The following is a 19,053-nucleotide window of genomic DNA, read 5'->3' as shown; positions in this document are numbered from 1 at the left end:
TCCTTTTCTACTTCTCATTCGGAGTAGTTGTTAGAAAATTCTGCTGATGTTTCCATCACAAGGAGTCAGGTTGGATTTTACCTGAGTGAAATGGTTTTAAACTAAAAATCTATCCTCATGCTTGGATTTTTACAACTCGGTCCTTACTGCTGGGTTTGCTTACCTGGTCGGCTGCCTATAGCACTATGTCCCCAACACTGGTGCCAACCTAAAATGATGATACCTACTGTGGCTGAAAAAGTCATACGTTGACCAAAATATATCAAAGCACAACACATTTCCCAATCTGTTCCCTTTGCAGCTCGTTTGGTTGGGTTTTCCTGGCTCAGCCTCAACATTACCTTTAGTTCTTTTACAGATCCAGTGCTATGTGCTGACAGAACAACGGTGTGACACAAAGAACAGATTAAAGGGGGGGGGAAAACAACTCTAAAAAATATTCAAGTGAAAAGAGCTTTCACGTGGTGCTGAGAAATAGGACATAGGCACTTCAGCTTCAGGAGGTTTTCACATTTTGATCACAGATTGCTTTTCCAAGCCACTTCTTTTACTACTGGCATAATAATATGGTACACACTGTCTAGTTTACTGGAAACCTTGCTTCCACAAGCAGCTTCTGGCGCATTCATCTTTTTCCACGAAACTGTCTTCGCCGATGCAAAGGGAAACTCCTCCCAGTGCTGAGAGCAAGGCCGAGTGCGTCTCCACCACCTTCCACCGAGCAAGGCTGCTTAATCTGCAGAACTCGGTTATCCATCAACACAATATAAAGAGGAGTGTCAAGTGCAATTTTTCTTCTGGAAATAGTGAATGTCTGCCTCTCTTTCTGGTTCTTTTTGTGAGTGTAATTCAACAAAGCATACATAGTCTTCAAAACATTCTAAAGCTAATAGGCTACTGGGATTTTTTGGGGGAAAAATCACTGAAGTCGTCTTCTTCTTCTTCTTCTTCTTCTTCTTCTTCTTCTTCTTCTTCTTCTTCTTCTTCCTCTTCTTTTTTTTAGAAAATCTGTGCTAAAAAGGCACTAGAAAAAATGAACGTCCTTGTTCCTGTGTATGTAGCAATTACACATTGTATTAGATTCCATAATTTAACAAAGGTGACACACATTTGGATGAAACATCCTAAGTATTCAGAATCATCTACTTTCAGTTAAAAAAAAAATCCAAAGTCAAAGAAACAGCAGATCACACTGACAGAGGCCAGTCCGGCCATGAGGTCACGGTCATCCCCGGCTGCCTCATGGCAGTGGCCGGACCCAGGGCAGGCTCACTGGCAGCAGCTGTGGGAGCCAAGCCTCCTGGAGACCTGAGTAAATGAGACGAAGGTGAAGTTCTCACAGTTTTCCAGCTTGACCTTCTTGGCTAAGTTTGGGACAATTCCCCGAAGAGACCGAAGTCCCATCCTCTGCTCCTCATACCACACACTGCCCATGTCGACAGCCTCCTTCCTGGCGGTAAGGTAGAAAGGGGACTTGGCCTCCATCTGGGTGGGAGGCCGGTGGATGTACATGTACTTGTAGAGCAGGCAGTAAGGACACTGTTTGTGCCCCCTGGAATGCTCGTGGTAGATCTTCCCGTGACATATTCGAGTGGAAGCACTCCGACTCTCCCGCTTGACACTATCCGTCCGGGCAAAATAGGGCTGGTTTTGTGGGTCTTTGAGCAGCTCGATGTCGCCGTACATCAGATCTGCATGCTCCTGCAGTGTCCGCATATTCAGGTATTGGCTGTTGTACTTGACCACAGTGGACAGGAGAGTGATAGGGCTGTCATCCCCTAGGCACCCCGCCTGCCACATCTCCTCCTCGTCGGAGAGGGAGAAGTAGATGATATTGCGAGAACGGGCCCCTGACATCCCTGCCTTACTCAGGACCCACAGCTTCTCCTTGAGTTTCTTGGTGGAAGAACTGAAGGTGCTGCTGGTGATGGAAAAGCCCACACCTGCATTCTTCAGGATGCGGTCCAGGCCCCGGCGGATGGCATGGAGCGAGGTGGCCAGGAAGTCCGAGCCGTCACTCTTCTTAACGGTGACGTAAAAGTTCTCAAGCAGCTCGTTCAACTTCACTGCAGGGATCTCAAATGAGACAAACACGGAGGTTACACATTTGAGGACACCCAAAGAGCCAGACCCCTCCTTCCTGCTCCTACTCCTCACCAGGGGCGGTACTGTAGACAAGACCTCTAAAGAATTGATGCATGACATAGTGGAAAGAACAGTGAACTTCAAGCTGAAAGATCTAGGTTCCATACTTGGCTCCACTTTACCTCTTTAAACCTCAGTGTTCCAAGCTGTAAAATGGGACATGATGATCAACACCTTCTCAAAGAATTACTACAATGCTTAAAGCAGTGGACTCGAAAGGGTTTATAAACAGTAATGAACACACACACATGATATCGTTACTATTGGCCTTTATAACTTTCACTATTCCTCTCTGGAAAGCCCTTTCTTCTCTTTTCTAGCAAATCCTTTCCTTCCCTCCCCTTCAATAAAATTCAACCATCCAGGGTGGGTGGGTGGGAAGAGATCAACCAAAGAACCGGTATGCGTATATGCATAACCCATGGACACAGACAATAGAGGGATGGAGGCCTGGGGTGGGGGCAGACTACAGGGGTCAATGGTAGAAAAAGGGACACATGTAATACTTTCAACAATAAAGATTTAAAACCCCCACAAACTTCTCTTTAATAGAAGCACTGGAGATTTAATAATTCATTTTTACAATAAAAGAAACATGTTAATATTGTTTTTTTAAAAAATGCAACCATCCTCTCTAAAGAATTGCTGAACTAAACTTGTCAAACTCTGAATCATTCCAACATTAATTTCCTTGATATCTGCACATAATATTTGGTACTGCTGGCCCTAAACATGGTGCTGTAGGGAGAGATGACTCATATGACCAGTTAATAATCCTTGAATTGTCACTTGAATTTATCAGGATAAGTTTGCAAGTGTCTCTGGATCAATGATCCACAGGGTTTCGATATCAATATTTGTTCCACTGATAAGAAAAATGGATTTGGTTTACATCTGATGACTTCAGGTATTCGCAAGAGATCAACTTTCATTATCAGTAGAAAAGGAAAAAACCCAAGGGAAGGTTTCTGATTGGCCCACTCTGGATCCAAACAACTGACCAAAAAATGGGCCACAGTACTAACATGATGGCTTCTGCAATAACCATGGGAATTATAGGAGAGAAATGGCTCCTAAATAAGAAGTTTGAGCAGAAAATCTTATTTATTACCTTCTCACTTAACAAAACAAATTCTGATAGCTTCCTGTTGCCCTTAGGATAAATTCCAAACTGTTGACCTTGTCTGCAAGTCTTCACAATCTGGCTCCACTCTGTGGTAGATTATCTGTAAAAATAGCCACAATAACTCGCCCCCTCCCTATTCCTATACCCCTTGGCAACGTGACTTTGCTGTTCCTCCCAGCAAGAGGTAGAATCTATTTTCCCGCCCTTGGAACCTGGGCTGGCTGTGACTTTTCTGGTCAATAAAATGTAACATGTGACGATGTGTGAATTTTAAGCCTAGGCCTTGAGAGATTCCGCTTTCATCTGCGTTTGTCCTACAGGTTCTTACACGTTCTGCTTTCATCATCTTAGTATGATGCTGCCTTGTGAGAAAGCCCTGTTAGACCATGAGAACATGTGAAGTGGAGACAAGCTGTCTGTCTTCTAATATCAGATGACTGCACCCACATGTGTACCCCAACTGAACCCACCAGAAGAACCACCCAGCTGAGCACAACCTGTAGAATCATGAGCAAGTAAAACGAGTGTTGTGTCATACCACTAAGTTTTGGGGTGGTTTGTTATGTGGCGATAGGTAGGTGGTACACACCGTATCTCTCCAGCCTTTGTGTTCTCTTTGTGTTCTATTTCTAGCCTCCCTGAACTTGGTGTCATTGATAGGAACCACAACGCCCTTTCCTGCATCTATTTCTTTGCACATGCTATCTCCTCTACCTAGAATGCATTTTCTACTAACGTTCTCTATTTGGGAAAATTTCAATGCATTATTTCAGATCTAGCTCAAATTCTGCTGTCTAGATAAAGGCTTCTCCAGCTTCCCTAAGCAAAGTTACTCTCTCACCTGGGATCCCACAGCAGTTAAATTTTATTATGGCTCTCTCCATATTGCACAAACTTTTATCTATTTATATGTCTATGTCTCAAAGTGGACTGAAAGTCCACTGCATCTTATACATGACTGGGTCTTCATTACCTACTGGAAGGCCTGAATGATATCACTGATGCCCAATGGACATGGGTTAAATCAATGAATTAACCTTGGAGTCAGGAGAACCAAGGTGACTTATCATGCAGAACATTTTTCTGACTTACACAGAATACCACAAGTTTCTTTCTTTTTTTAACTCTTTATTGATTAGATATGTGTCCTTATGCCCCATTGCCCCACCCCCCGCTCATGCCCTCGCCCCTTAGTGTCGGTGTCCATTGGTTATGCTTATATGCATGCATACAAGTCCTTTGAATACCACAAGTTTCAAAGTAAAATCACAGCAAAAGCAATTCTTGAAGAATTGTCAAATCACAAAATTTATATTATTGGCACACAAGAAACCATTCATTCTGGCCTGTGTTGGCTGCCTCCTTAGTTTTCTTGGACTGAGTTTTGGTTGGGAATCATTCTGCCAGATTACCAAGGTCTTCAATTTTTTATAAAGACATTGCAAGAACCACTGTGAACAAATTTACTATCTCAAAAAATTCACCCTGGATTATAAATTTGGCTCCCTTGATGTAAAAATGAAAAACAAAAAGAGTTCAGTCATGGGGCTGATGACTTCAGATGGTAAAGAACAAAAGAAGAAGAAAAAAACCCCACAAAAACCTGACATGTTAGGCAAATTCCAAAATTCTGGAACTACACAGCAAACCTTGAAACTTGACAGAGTTATAAGACAAGTAAAAAGCAAGAGTTACTTTTAGGAGAATGCCTCAAACTTCCCTTTGTGATAATCTTGTCTAGGGGGATGAAGTGGAGAAATGCCTATGAACTACATCACTCCAATGGTAAACAAAATGACTTTGCTTTTGCAGTTACCAAATTTTACTTAATTCAGAAAGATAGGTACTGAGCTTCAAAGTGCTCTATTTTCTGAGTGAGTTTAAGGAATATAGAAATCAATGACATAGTAACCTTGAGGAAGATGGATCAATGAGGATTGGGTCACACCTGTATTAAAAAAATACTAAAATACTCAGAGTAGATCAAAGAATGATCATAGAATGAGAATGACAGTGTATACTCTACTTATATAGATGATATTTTGAAGTCTCATTAGATTCCTTGCTTTCTTTCTTAAACAAATTTGAGGCTCATCAGCTGCCAAATCATGACCAAGAGGTGTTACCTACTTTGTCTTCTGCCAGTTACATCTATCTTTAAAGACACATCTAGACTAAAAGTATCTTGCATTGAGACCAAGAAAGTGAGATTAAAGAATATGGGCCAGGATGCCTCAGTTCTTTCTTTTAAATAATTATTGGATAAATTCTCTAAGATATTGACCTCTTTCTTAAGCATTTATTATTAAAAATATTTCAGTGACCCGTGTGAGTAGATTACAGAGGATTGAAATACATCTTCTTCTTCACCCATATTCTAGATAACACAGGGGAAATGAAGAAATACTAGTACCTAAAGAAGTGATGGTAGGTGCACTCTACTCAGCATTTTCATCACCTGGGATGCATATGTTATCTAAGCCATGGAGGGTATGGAGAAATGAAACTCTTTCCATGGACTCCTGCATGGAAATAGAAAGTGTCCCAGAAATAGACAGCTGTCTTCATAGCACTTCACTGACCTCTGGTCTAGAAAAGGTTAAGGTAAGTGAGGATGAAGAACCAAAAATGGGGGTCTCTGAGAACAGGTGAATTTAAAGGTGAAAGTTACATTTTATTTATTTTTTTAATTGTCATAATACACATATATATGTATTATGTATATGTTTTCAATCTTAAACATTTACAAGTGTAAAATTCAGTGGCATTAAGTACACTGACAATGTTGTATAACCGTCACCACTATTCATTTCCAGACCTTTTTTTTAATCATTACAAATAGAAATTGTACTCATTAAACAATAATCCCACTTTTCCTCCTCCCTCCAGCCCCGGGTAATCGCCATTCTACTTTCTGTCTCTATGAACTTACCTATTCCAGGTGCCTTACATAAATGGAATCATATATATCTGTCCTTTTGTGTCTGGCTTATTTCACTTAGCATAATGTTTTCAAGGTTCACCCACACTGTAGCATGTATCAGTACTTCATTCCTTTTTATTGCTAAATAAAATTCCATTGTATGGCTATGCCACATTTTGTTTATTCATTCATCTGACTTTTGGGTTGTTTCTACATTTTGGCTATTGTAAATAATGCTATAATGAATATTCATGTACAAGTTTTTGTATAATCTATGTTTTCCATATTTGGGGTATTTGCCTAGGAGTGGAATTGCTGGGTGACAGAGTAACTATATATTTAACTTTTGGGGAACTTCAAGACTGTTTCCAAAGAGGCTGCATTATTTTACATTCCCACCAGAAGTGTGTAAGGATTCAGTTTCTCTATATCCTCATCAACACGTTAGCTTCTGTTGCACCTTTTTAAAATTCCAGTCCTTCCTTCCTACTGGATGTGAAGTGGAATCTCATGTACTTTTGATTTGCATTGATCTCCCTGATGCCTAATGAAGCTGAGCATCTTTTCATGTGTTTCCTGGCCGTTTGCTTATCTTCTTTATAAAAACTGTTCAATGCCCTTGTCTGCTAACTCTAAAATCCGTGTCTGTATTTTGGTTGTTTCAGGCAGGAGGATAAATCTGGCTCTCCAAATTGGCCAGAAGTGGAAGATAGAACTGATTTCTCTCCTGGGCATGGGTCACATGTTCCCACTTCTTCCTATGAGTGGTAATATTTGATTGGATGCTAGAAATTGTTGAATTCTGGGTTTGTCATACTTTTCAATGGATGTTGGGACTTCTTTCTAGTATCCTCATGTCCTTGGCCTCCCTGGACCCTGATCCCTGTCTCCCCTCAACTCAACAAGATTTATTCCCAAGCTCTGCTTGGGTTCCCCTCCCTTCATTGCAGCTCAGAAACTGCCTCCAGGCAGAAAGCCTGAGACCTGGTAGCACTCATCTCATTTGTTACCTTTCTCTTAGGGATCAAGTCCTGTGCTACCTGTCACGTCTGAAAAGGGTTGTTTCATACACTGGGCCCAGTTTTCTAATTGTTACGGCAGGAGGATAAATCTAGATCTCTTCATTCCCTTCTGATTGCAGTGGAAATTTCAATTTATTTTCAAATCTGCTCATTTTGATTAGTTTGTTATTGCTTGTACATTTTTATACAGTATTTATTTTTGATCCACAGTTGGGAATCCACACATGCAGATTTCAACTCTGCAGGGGTCGGCACCCATAACCCCAATGTTGTTCAAGGGCCAACTGTAATTCTCTTCATTTCTATAAACATTTCATCCATTCTTAGCCTTTAATCTATTATCTAAAATCCTGGATATCTAAATCTATTGTTTGTTTTCCTTAAGTGGCTTGTGATTTTTTTTTTTAATGAGCACATATTTTGTTGGTTTTAATCTGTAAAAAACCTGAGCATCTACTTTGAAGGAACATTTCCCTTCAAAGATTATTACCATATAACTCTGTGAGGAGCCAGGGTATGCTACTCACCTAGAACTTCTCAAGCCCCTTTCAAGGTCCTTTCTTCAATCAAGGATTCTTCAGTTCACCTACCTGTCTCTTCTCTTCCTTAATAATGTTGTCAACATATGCCCTCAGGTACAGCCCTGCCTTTCAGATGTGCTTACTGCTCACTGCTCCACTCTCAGCTGTCCTTTCTGTTGGCCCTGTGATGGTGCCCTATTTTTCTGCAGGTACAGCACGAAGGCCCCCTGCTGTGTCTAGTGCACCGTGCTGTCAGAAGCAGAAACCTGGGTTTCCTATTCATCTCTTGTTGGTGCCCTACATCAGCGGCCACCAACCTTTCGGACTTCACGGACCACCAGTGGTCCGCGGACCACCGGTTGGCGACCGCTGCCCTACATCACCCAAACTTGGGGATGTCACCTGCCCTTGAACTTCAATTATAACCTCTACCTGCAAGACCTTTAAATCTATCCTTCTGGATTTAACATTTCCCCCATGTTGGAAATCCCAGATTCCCAACTGCTTATTGGACATGTCCATCTGGACATCTGTCTGATGTACACTAAATAGATCCAAATAAAAATACAACATCTTTGTCTTCTGTCTCTACCTGTCCAAGGATTTTTCCTTCCAGTCACAAACCCCAAACATTTCAAGTTGGAAGAGATTTTCAGAACTCATTTTACCTTTGGGGAAAAGAAAATGAGGACCAAAGATATTAACTACATTTTTGTTCATTTCCAATTAATTTCTCTAAGATTGCGCTTTCGTTATGTTTCTTCCCACTCAAAAACCTTCAATGGTTTCCCTTTTGCCTAAACCTTGACACTTAAGACTCTTATGGTGAGAGCCTTCTCCCTATTACAAAAGTCCCTTCCCCACTGCCCCTGCAATAATCCTTCAAATAAAATCTCTCCTTTCAAACAAAAGCAAAACAAAACTTCAGTGATTTCCCAACAGTCACAAGATTGTAGCTAGGGTTATCAAAATCTAGTTTTATAGACCATCATTTCCATGTATGAAGCCTCCAGATCTTACTCAGAAGACATCTGTCTTTATCCAATTCTATTGAAATTCTACGTCTCTACCATTAATACAGCTTAACGATCAATGCTTTTGCTAGTGTCACCATGTTGAAATTAATTTATTTAACTGATTTGGGGGGGGGCAATTCTGATCTATAAATTCATAGAACACTTACTAAATTCTGCTTTGTACTGCAGACATGTTTCTTTCTATTTTATGTTCTTTCAAAGTTTCTCCAGGCAGAAAGCATCTGTTTTGTGCTCCCCACCATGCTCAGCACAGTGCCTGGCACGTGGAAGCTCAGTGAAGTTGACTGAAAGAAGTAAGTTCAAGAGTTCCTTACCTTGGTGATGTCCGTGTGATCTTTGAGCCCATTGGTCATGCACCAGTAGCGCCACACATTCAGGGCATACCGCGTGGCTTTGGTAGTGTTTGGGCTTACTGCACTGGTACACAGATCATTCAAGTCATCGTTAATATTAAATACAGGAAATTTGTTGAGCTTAGTAGAATATGCTAGAAACAGAAAAAAATGGAAGGTATTAAAATAATGTGCCATTCCCTTCTTTAGAAAATTATATCTTGGGATCATGCTAAATAACAGAATACTCCTAAGAGATAACACTTTCAAAATATCAAATTTCTATCAAGTATACATATATTAGGATAAGTATAATAGAGAACAATATTTCTAGCATGAAATCAATGCAATAACCTTGCATTTAATCCCAACAATTATGTTATACACACTAATTGATGCACGAATGCAGGCATTCCAATAGAAAAAAGGGGGGGGGGAGAATGAATGCAGAGAAACAAGAATGTTCTATCTAAAAATTTCACTGGAAAAACAGCACTTCTATTAATAACAACAGCAAAAAGAAGACAAGTTCCTCTCTCCTTACCCTCAGCATATGAAGAGCTGTCATTTCCCTGTGATATATAGTCTCAAATGTCTTATGTGCCATCCTGGGCAGCCTTGAATTAAATGGTGTCAGCATATTTCTTTAATTCTTCTCACAAATTAATAAAGAGAGAGATATCTGAACCCTGACTCCACAACTCATCAGCTAGCTTGGAATCAGAATTCAAGGGCAAGGGAGAGAAATATTAGGGGAAAGTAGAGGGATACACTGGAAAAGCTCACATGGTTTCAGAAAAAGGTAGCAGATCTTAAATTGTAATCGCCAGATTACTTCAGATGAAAACTGGTTTTCTTCCATGTATCCACCTAAGTATTGGTTGCCAAAGAGATAAGTCCATAACCATTAGTGGGCCCTTCCTCATACTCTGTGATCTACTAAAACCAGGATTAAACTGTTCAAATCGTGACCTTTGGCTAAAAACAAACAAACAAACAAAGGTAGGCCACCTCAAAGTAAAAACAATGCCAACTAGTACTTTATATCTAATGGTTCTCTTTCTCTAGAATGTTTCTATATTCAAACAAGGAACTAAAGGCTCAGAAATAGCAAAATGAAGTTAATTCAGTTAGCAAGGTGATCTGCAAATTGGCTTACTTTGCCTAACTTGCCTCAACTTTCACGGCTCCCACTGAGGCATCTGCCTACACCCAGGACACTCACACCACACCTTCCCCACACTTAGCTTGCGACATCTCCCATGATCTTTGTACCAAACAAAAGTGGTCTTTTTTTCATTTCCAATTCAAGCTCACTTCTACGTAATCCTTCCCCACACTACTGAACTTCCTTATTCTCTCCTTCAGTATGTCTCACATTGGCTTTATTCCAGTGCTAGAAAAGCTATCAGTAGCAGCTGAGTCATGTAGGTATATTTCTCTCATCATCCGTATAAACCGAGATAACTTGTATTTTCTGGGACTCACTTGATATTAATGAAAGGATTCTAGTATAAAATGTATTATTGTAATATCTAGCACTAACTCAATGTTTACTAGATGCCAAGAGTTATGTAAATTATCTGTAAGCTCTAAGCAACCCTAATGCTATACCTATGTTACAAATAAGGAAATGAAACCTCATACACTTAATAGCTTCATACATCACTCATACAATATTTACTGAGATACACTCTCTGGGCCAGGCCCTGTGCTGTCCCAAGTCATGGAGTTAGCAAGTGAGAGTCGGGGTTTGGACCTGGTTCCCGCTGACTCCATGCTCTGGAATCAGATACTCCGGGGATAAAGCTCTCAGTGAAGAATGCAATTTAAATATTAGCCATGCATAAAAAGTATATGCTGCCCCCCGCCCCCCCCCCCGCATTTACTCAGATTCACCTTCAGCAAGAAAAACGAAGTCTGATTTATTTGGACAAACACTATGTAGATTTTTTAAAAACAACAAAAAATGGCATTCTTTGCAACACAGCCCAGTCCCCATCACTTCATTACAGTGTAAGTATAGAAGAGACACTGCAAGATAGGATAATACATTGAATTATTATGTTACGTGATGACGTGATCTTAATTTCATTTTAATCACAGAACAGACTGTACACTGAAAATGGAAACCTCTGTTCCTATGAAGTTTTGCCAATTGCCCATAATATTCTGTATTGGGAAAGGATCCCATTCAGCATCGTATATTGTGTTTAGTTATGTCTTGTTTCTCGGTCTTTCATTGGAACTTTTGCCATCTGCAACAGCATGGATGGACCTGGAGAGCATTATGCTAAGCGAAATAAGCCAGTCGGAGAAAGATAAATATCACATGATCTCATTCATATGTGAGGTATAATGATCAACACAATTTGATGAACGAAAATAGATCCAGAGACTAAGAAACACTGATCAGTGTCCAACCTCAGAGAGAAGGTGGGGGCGGGGGGTGGGGAAGGTAAGAGATCAACCAAAGGACTTGTATGCATGCACTGGCATAACCAATGGACACAGACACTGGGGCGGTGGGGGCTTGTCCTGCGTGGTGGGAGTGGTGGTGGTGGGGTCAATTGGGGAAAAAGGAGATATATGTAACACTTTAAATAATAAAAAAAGGAAAATGAAAATAATACAGGGAGGCCTTGCCCTGAAAGATATAAATATGTACTATAACACTGCAATAATTTAAAGTGTAAATTCTGGTAAAAAAATAAATCAATGCTACATAAGAGAGTCCAGGAAAGTTGTGTAAATAGGCAAATTGAGTATATAATAAAGGCTCCAGTTGAAATTGCTGGGAAAAGGGTGGACTCTTCAGTAGGTGCTTTGAGATAATCAGCTATTAAGTCAGAAAAAACAAAAGCAAATTTAGATTCCTATTTCATACCACAAGTAACACATTTCCAAATAGATAATTTTTTCAAAAAGCTATTTCCATAAGGAAGACAATTTTCATGATTTTGGGTATAAGGAAAGCCATTCTCAGTATGACACAGGCTAGAGATATAAAAAACAGATTAATAAATCAGATGACATAAAAATCCAAAAGTTCTGCCTTGAATACATCTCAAAAGATAATAACCAGACTCAGAGATAATACTTATAACACATAAAGTGGCAAAGTATATATGAAAAGCACCTACAAATCAATTAAAAAAAGACAACTCAAGAAAATGGGCCCAGGATATGAGAAGCAACTATTCACAGAAGAAATACAAATAACAAAAAGCACTAGTAATAATCAGATATTATAATCAAAATAAGATGCATTTATCAGACTGGGAAAACTACAAAAGGTCCATTTCTTAATGTTGAGTAGGCTATGGGGGAACTTGCAGTAGTATAGAAAAAATTTGGAAGGATACACATCACATTGGTTAATATCTCTCTGTGGGACTTCTAAGTTTTACAATATGAATATATATATTACTTTTTGCAAGTTATAAAAATCACTAGGACTTTGGAAATATACACGTAGAAAAAATAAAATGATCTTTTTAATGAAATAAATAAAATGTTCTTTTTAATAAAAGAGGAATTCCTCTTTTAGAAATTTATCCTAAAGGCATAATCAGAAATATGTATAAAAAGATATGCTCCCTGGTGTTCTTTAGGCATATTTATAAAAGTGAAAACTGGAAGCAAATTCAATTCAAAAAAAGCATTATAAAATAGATTTTGGTACAACTATGCAATGGAAAACTATGTAGCTATATAATAATCACATTTTCAAAGGCTAAAGATCTTTTACAATGGTACAAAGCAGTAAACACAGTTTGACTACAATTTTAATCTTCACCCGAGGATATGTTTTTCATTGATTCTAGAGAGAGGGGCAGGGAGAGGGAGAAACATCTATGTGGGAGAAACACTGATCAGTTGCCTCCGGTACGCATCCCAACCGGGGATAGAACCCTCAACCTGGATATGTGCCCTGTCGGTGAATAGAACCAGCAACCCTTTGGTGTGTGGGATGACACTATAATCAATTGAGCCATACTGGCCATGGCAACCACAATTTTTGAAAGTATAATTGACCCTTGAACAACATGGGTTTGAACTGGGTGGATCCACAAATAAATGGATTATCTTCAATAAATACATATAGTGTGGTAAATGCACTTTCTCTTCTTTATGATTTCCAAACAGCTTCTTTTCTGTAGCTTAGTTTCTTGTAAGAACACAGTATACATACATACACGTTACATACAAAATATATGTTAATTGACTGTTTATGTTATCAGTAGATTAACAGTAGGCTAGTAGTAGTTAAATTTTGAGGGGAATCAAAAGCTATATGCAGATTTTCAACTGCATGGAGGGTCAACACTCCTAACCTCTTCATTGTTCAAAGGTCAAGGGGCATTCATGCTTTAAAAGTTCTGAAATAAAACACCAGAGTGTTAAAAGTTGTTATTTATGGGTAATAAGATTCCTGTGACTTTAATTTCCTATTTTATTATATTTATTATTTGCTGAATTATTCACAATATTTACTTATTGCCTTAACATTTTAAAAACATTATAAATTTTAATTAAAAATACTTAAACCCCCCCACAATAGTTTGGTCTTAAAATATTTGCCACCAAATTCAATGAGATAACCAACATTTTCAGGTTATATATTTTAACCAACATTAAGTATGCTCCACATATTAGCCATTTTAGTCACTTGAAATCTTAGAAAAGATTATTCTAAATAAATAAATTTAAAATAAATAAAACTTCAAAATAGAAAACATTTCCTGACTTGTAGGTTAAATATTACTGAACTTGAATTCTAATATTCTTCCCCTATCAGAGAAATAAAATTTGTCACATTTTAAATGTATTACTTGTTTCTTAAAGTACTAGGAAAACATTAAAAATTAAATTACAACTATTTATAAGTATTTTTTTATTGTCTAAAGTTTTACATATGTCTCCTTTCTCCCCAATTGACTCCCTCCCTCCCACCCAGCCATTCCCACCCCAGGCAAGCCTCCACTGCCCCAGTGTCTGTGTCCATTGGTTACGCATGCATATAAGTCCTTTGGTTGCTCTCCAACCTCCCTCCCTGCCATTTGTCTCTGGATCTATTCTTGTTCATCAAATTATGTTGATCATTATATCCCACAGATGAGTGAGATCATGTGATATTTTCTCCGACTGGCTTATTTCGCTTAGCATAATGCTCTCCAGATCCATCCATGCTGTTGCAAATGGCAAAAGTTCCTTCTTTTTTATAGCGGCGTAGTATTCCACTGTGTAGATGTACCACAGTTTTCTAATCCATTCATCTGCTGATGGGCACTTAGGTTGTTTCCAAATCTTAGCTGTTGTAAATTGTGCTGCTATGAACATAGGGGTGCATATATCCTTTCTGATTGGTGTTTCTGGTTTCTTAGGATATAGTCCTAGAAGTGGGATTACTGGGTCAAATGGGAGTTCCATTTTTAATTTGAGAAAACTCATACTATCTTCCACAATGGCTGCACCAGTCTGCATTCCCACCAGCAGTGCACGACGGTTCCTTTTTCTCCACATCCTTGCCAGCACTTGTTGTTTGTTGATGATAGCCATTCTGACAGGTGTGAGATGGTATCTAATTGTTGTTTTGATTTGCATCTCTCAGATGATTAGTGACTTTGAGCATGTTTTCATGTCTCTAAGCCTTCTGTATGTCCTCTTTCAAAAAGTATCTATTTAGGTCCTCTGCCCATTTTTTGATTGGATCATTTATCTTCCTTTTGTTAAGTTGTATGAGTTCTCTGTAAATTTTGGAGATTAAACCTTTATCTGAAATATCATTGGCCAATATGTTCTCCCATGCAGTGGCTTGTTTTGTTGATGGTTTCTTTTGGTGTGCAGAAACTTATTTTGATGTAGTCCCATTTGTTTATTTTCTCGTTAGTCTCCATTGTCCTAGGAGCTGTGTCAGTAAAGATATTGCTATGACATGTCTACTATTTTGCTGTCTACGGAGACTTGTAGGATTTTTATGGTTTCTCGTCTTACATTTAAGTCCTTTAGCCATTATGAGTTTGTTTTTGTGTATAGTGTAAGTTGGTGATCTATAAAGTAATTTTAACATCATTAAAAATACTATCACACAAAAGAACAGTCATTTCTATTTGTAATATTCAGCTTTCTGAGTAAAGACTTTGGTGGATTATTCATATATATGAAAGAACTACACTTGCATTTCTGTGGAAACATTCTATTTTCTGGCCTTTTAATATTCTTTTCTCAATTAAATAATTTTAGTGACACAATCAAGAAGTCTGAAGTTAACAGTTATGATAATTTTGAATAACCATTCCTATTCTGTTCAAAGAACATTGTCAAATGCGCTAAATGCAACAAACAGCATATACAGAATTCTATCTGACCAAAGATTTTTCCTAAAGATGAGGAAGTCTGGAAGCTGACATCTACTTAGCTTGGTGTAACTCTGCACAGTTGGCTGACAAAGATCCACAGATAGAAAGAGAGAGTGAGTTTGAGTAGAACCTTTTGCTCCAAAACAGGATTTGGGGGACTGGGGTTCCGGGAAGCATATGGTTAATTCAGTTGCAGATGACTTCCTGAAGTGTCTTCCCTAACCCATGGGCTGTTTCCAAGCACTCGCATATGGAAATGCTTCTCCTTCCACAATTCTCCCTCCTCAGTGGTTAGAAACACTTGACATGGAATACTTGGCTTAGTGTGCACAGACTATCTGAGCTAATGCATAGTGACCAGGACAATTTTGTTTTTCATAATATGGTTTAAGTTGTTTTTAAACGGTTATAGCTACAAAAGTCAGCCAGCATTGGGAAAAAAAAAAAAACATTAAATGAATAAAGACTAGTCATCCCCAAATACAGACAAAATACTATGATTAAAAACATGCTCTCGTTATAGAGACATTAGCTGATTTTATTGGATTGTTTTTCTTATTTCCATAAGTTTAGGCTGTACCGACAAATACTGAAAACAACAGAATATTACACTATTACATTAGAGGCAAACATTATACACACAATGGAATAAGCCACTGGGACATAAAACTAGAATTTTATTTAGCACGCAAGTACACAGACAAATATGAAGCAAAAACAGTGAGCTGATAAAGATGAAAACATCTTAGTGTAAAAGATCAGTGAGCAGCAAAATAAAAATGAAACCAAGAGTATACACTTATTAACAAAAAAGTTCTATCATATTACAAATGCCAACTGGCAGAATATTAACCACGAGTATCACAGTCACACATTTTAACATATTAACAGAAATTTCTCTCCATTTCAATTCACCTTTCTCCTCTTTCTTTCACGAATTATAACTGTAGCAGCTTAAGAAGATAATTTTTAAATATTAGAGTAGGCACACATGTGCCTACTTTTTTTTCATGTCATATCTGTTAAAAGCCAAGTGGCCAGAAAATATATAAAAAATGATAATCTATCAAATAGGGCAGAAAGTAAATGCATCTTCTAAGAATAGATCTATTGTTCATAAAAATTTCCAAGTATTAATTGTGTGGTTGTATTTCTAAACAGATGCCTGGTATTAAATTATACTAAATTGATGTCTACCTTTATTCCAATTAACTTCTAAGGGGTAGAGTGAAAGGAATCTTAAAATCATTCTTGTAATTTGTAAGCAAGATGGAAGACCTTATTTAAGTTGAATACAGCATTCATTCTACTAAACCACCAAAGTTCATCATCTCAACAGAGAAATGAGTCATATACAGTGATTCTGCTGAATCCAAAATGCTTCCCGTCATTCTCTCACCAGGTGTCAGCCTACAGGGTTAGAGTTACATTTTCAGATGATAAATGAAAGAGGGACAAGATATTGCTCACCATGGGGCAAATCTATGTCCAACGTTAGCAGTAAAAAAAGTTTAATCATGTGGAAACATAGCCCCATACATTAGAAACTTAATAAATATGTATGTATTATTTGATTTAAAATTTGCCCTAGGCATAAGGGCCTCAGGACAGACATACAAAATGTACAGAAGACCCAAAGGGGGTAAATAAATCCAAGAGCAGGATTCAAATAAATGTGCCCACTGCTATCTACCCTTAATCGTCAGGATATATCATGCCATAATCTTTGGTGTCCAAAATATAAAAGGAAATCTAAGAACAAAGGTCTTGCCTGAAAATCCCCAATGCAGAAATCAAGGAACTTCTTTAGGGCCGAATCTAGAATTTAGAATATGCAGGATTGAATTTCCTTTTATTGCTTTTACTACCTCCCTTGAAGGGCAAATGTTTAAAGCATATTCTGGAGAAAAGGCTCACTATTAAAATCTACCTTTCTTTTCCTTTAAGCAAATAATTCGTTGTTAAATTCTCAGAATTTAAATCAGCAATTTCAGCGGCAATGTTTCCAAATACAGCATTGGCTGTCACCAAGTATCTGACAATCATACAGAAAGCCTCTGTACAGTTCAGGGGATTACCCCTTTAGTAAAGGAATCTTGTAATAAGCCATTGAGCAGACATAATGACACGCTGCACTGACAGGAATTTTGGCAAGCTGGTGTGAGAAGGGTCTTAAGGAACTAGCCTTCTTTCCTTACTAACATTTTACGACAGTTTCCCTTCCATTTTAAGAGTATAAATGTATGAAGAAGTACAATGATATTTCCTTGACTTTCAATAAGTAGTATAGTAGAAATAAACCATTTGCAGTATTTTCCTTTTTACTGTCAGTTTTTATGGAATTGCTGATAGAAAATGGAACTATTAGGAACCAACCAACGACAAGTGGGCACGAATGTGAGGCAACAATTATGTCAAAAGGTCCATGCAAATGCTGATTATAAAAGTTAATATTTGGGAACTCTGATGTTTCCATGGTCACTCACAAATAAAATTGAAAAACAAATATTCTCCTTAAATGCAATTCAAACAATAAGCTATGATACCCAACAAAAATAATGTATACACCTTAGAGTCCTCAGTTATTACATTGTTCAACCAAAAAAATCCAGATCAAGAGAAACTGTCATCCTAATGATTGTCAATAGAATACTGTCAATCTGCTGGATTTCTCTGTAAGGGACTCAAGTATCAGAAAGAAAAAGAAAAGATTTAAGTTGGGGGTGGGGGAGTACTGAAAAAGTTGAGAATTCTCGCTTTCTCTTTTTGCAAACATTTCCCTTTCAAAGAGTCGGGAACACTGTGGAAGAAAAGCTGACCTGGAATTACACACACAAAACATTCTGAAGTTGGCCCCACTTGACAACTACAATATATCCTTCTGTAGAGGCCACTAAGTGCTGGCTCAAAATATTAAACAGTTAAGTACGTACTTTCACAAGTCACACACACAATGTCGACTGGCACAGCCTGTTAGCACAGTTTTTCAGATTAACTACAATAAGTGATAGCAGCAATGGTTAACAATTCCACATAAACACCACAAACACACATGTGAAAGAGCACCCTACTACAACATGCAAAATCTCAACAAAGACGGCACTGAATATTACACAATGCATAGAAATTGTAACTGTTTTTTGGCAAGATTTTTTTTGTAACAAATATTTTATAAAACAAAAATTATTTTGTTATAAACGCTATTTAAAAAAGTTGTAATATAATGGATTATAGTTATAAAAGTTCAGTTTGATAAAGTTACTCTGAGTGGATTAATACTAAAATGGACCTACCTACTACTTCATCCAGTATAAATAATCATTATAAATTAATCCTAGTGGAAGTATACTAAGGTATTTGATTTATAAAATATAAGAATTATAGAAAGTAAACAGGCATAAAAATCATTTAAATACAGTATGCACAATTACTGTTCAGATTCTATATTGCTGATGTCTTCTTAATTCTACTAACCACAAATAAATAAATTATGCCAAACATTTTCAGAGCTCTTTGAAATGAATGTATAATGGTAAAAAATGCTAATTCCAGTGTAATACAAAGAACATTAGAACTCTAGCAAAA

General features: G+C 37.9%; 1 protein-coding gene across 2 annotated transcripts in view; it reads right to left on the bottom strand.

Annotated features, from left to right (window-relative positions):
• Nucleotides 1–996: 996 nt before the first annotated feature.
• KIAA1958 (KIAA1958 ortholog) overlaps nt 997–19,053 on the bottom strand; it is an 89,824-nt gene continuing 71,767 nt past the window's right edge. For both annotated transcript variants that reach the window (XM_059657668.1, XM_059657667.1), the window contains 2 exons: nt 9,089–9,261; nt 997–2,076 (listed from right to left, as the gene is read on the bottom strand). In XM_059657668.1, the coding sequence (XP_059513651.1) occupies nt 1,270–2,076; nt 9,089–9,261 (980 nt within the window). In that variant the 3' untranslated portion in view covers nt 997–1,269. The remainder of the gene's footprint in view (nt 2,077–9,088; nt 9,262–19,053) is intronic.

This window comes from Myotis daubentonii, chromosome 11 (assembly GCF_963259705.1).
Source record: "Myotis daubentonii chromosome 11, mMyoDau2.1, whole genome shotgun sequence".
Lineage (NCBI taxonomy): Eukaryota > Metazoa > Chordata > Mammalia > Chiroptera > Vespertilionidae > Myotis > Myotis daubentonii.
This window is presented reverse-complemented; position numbering and strand designations above follow the sequence as displayed.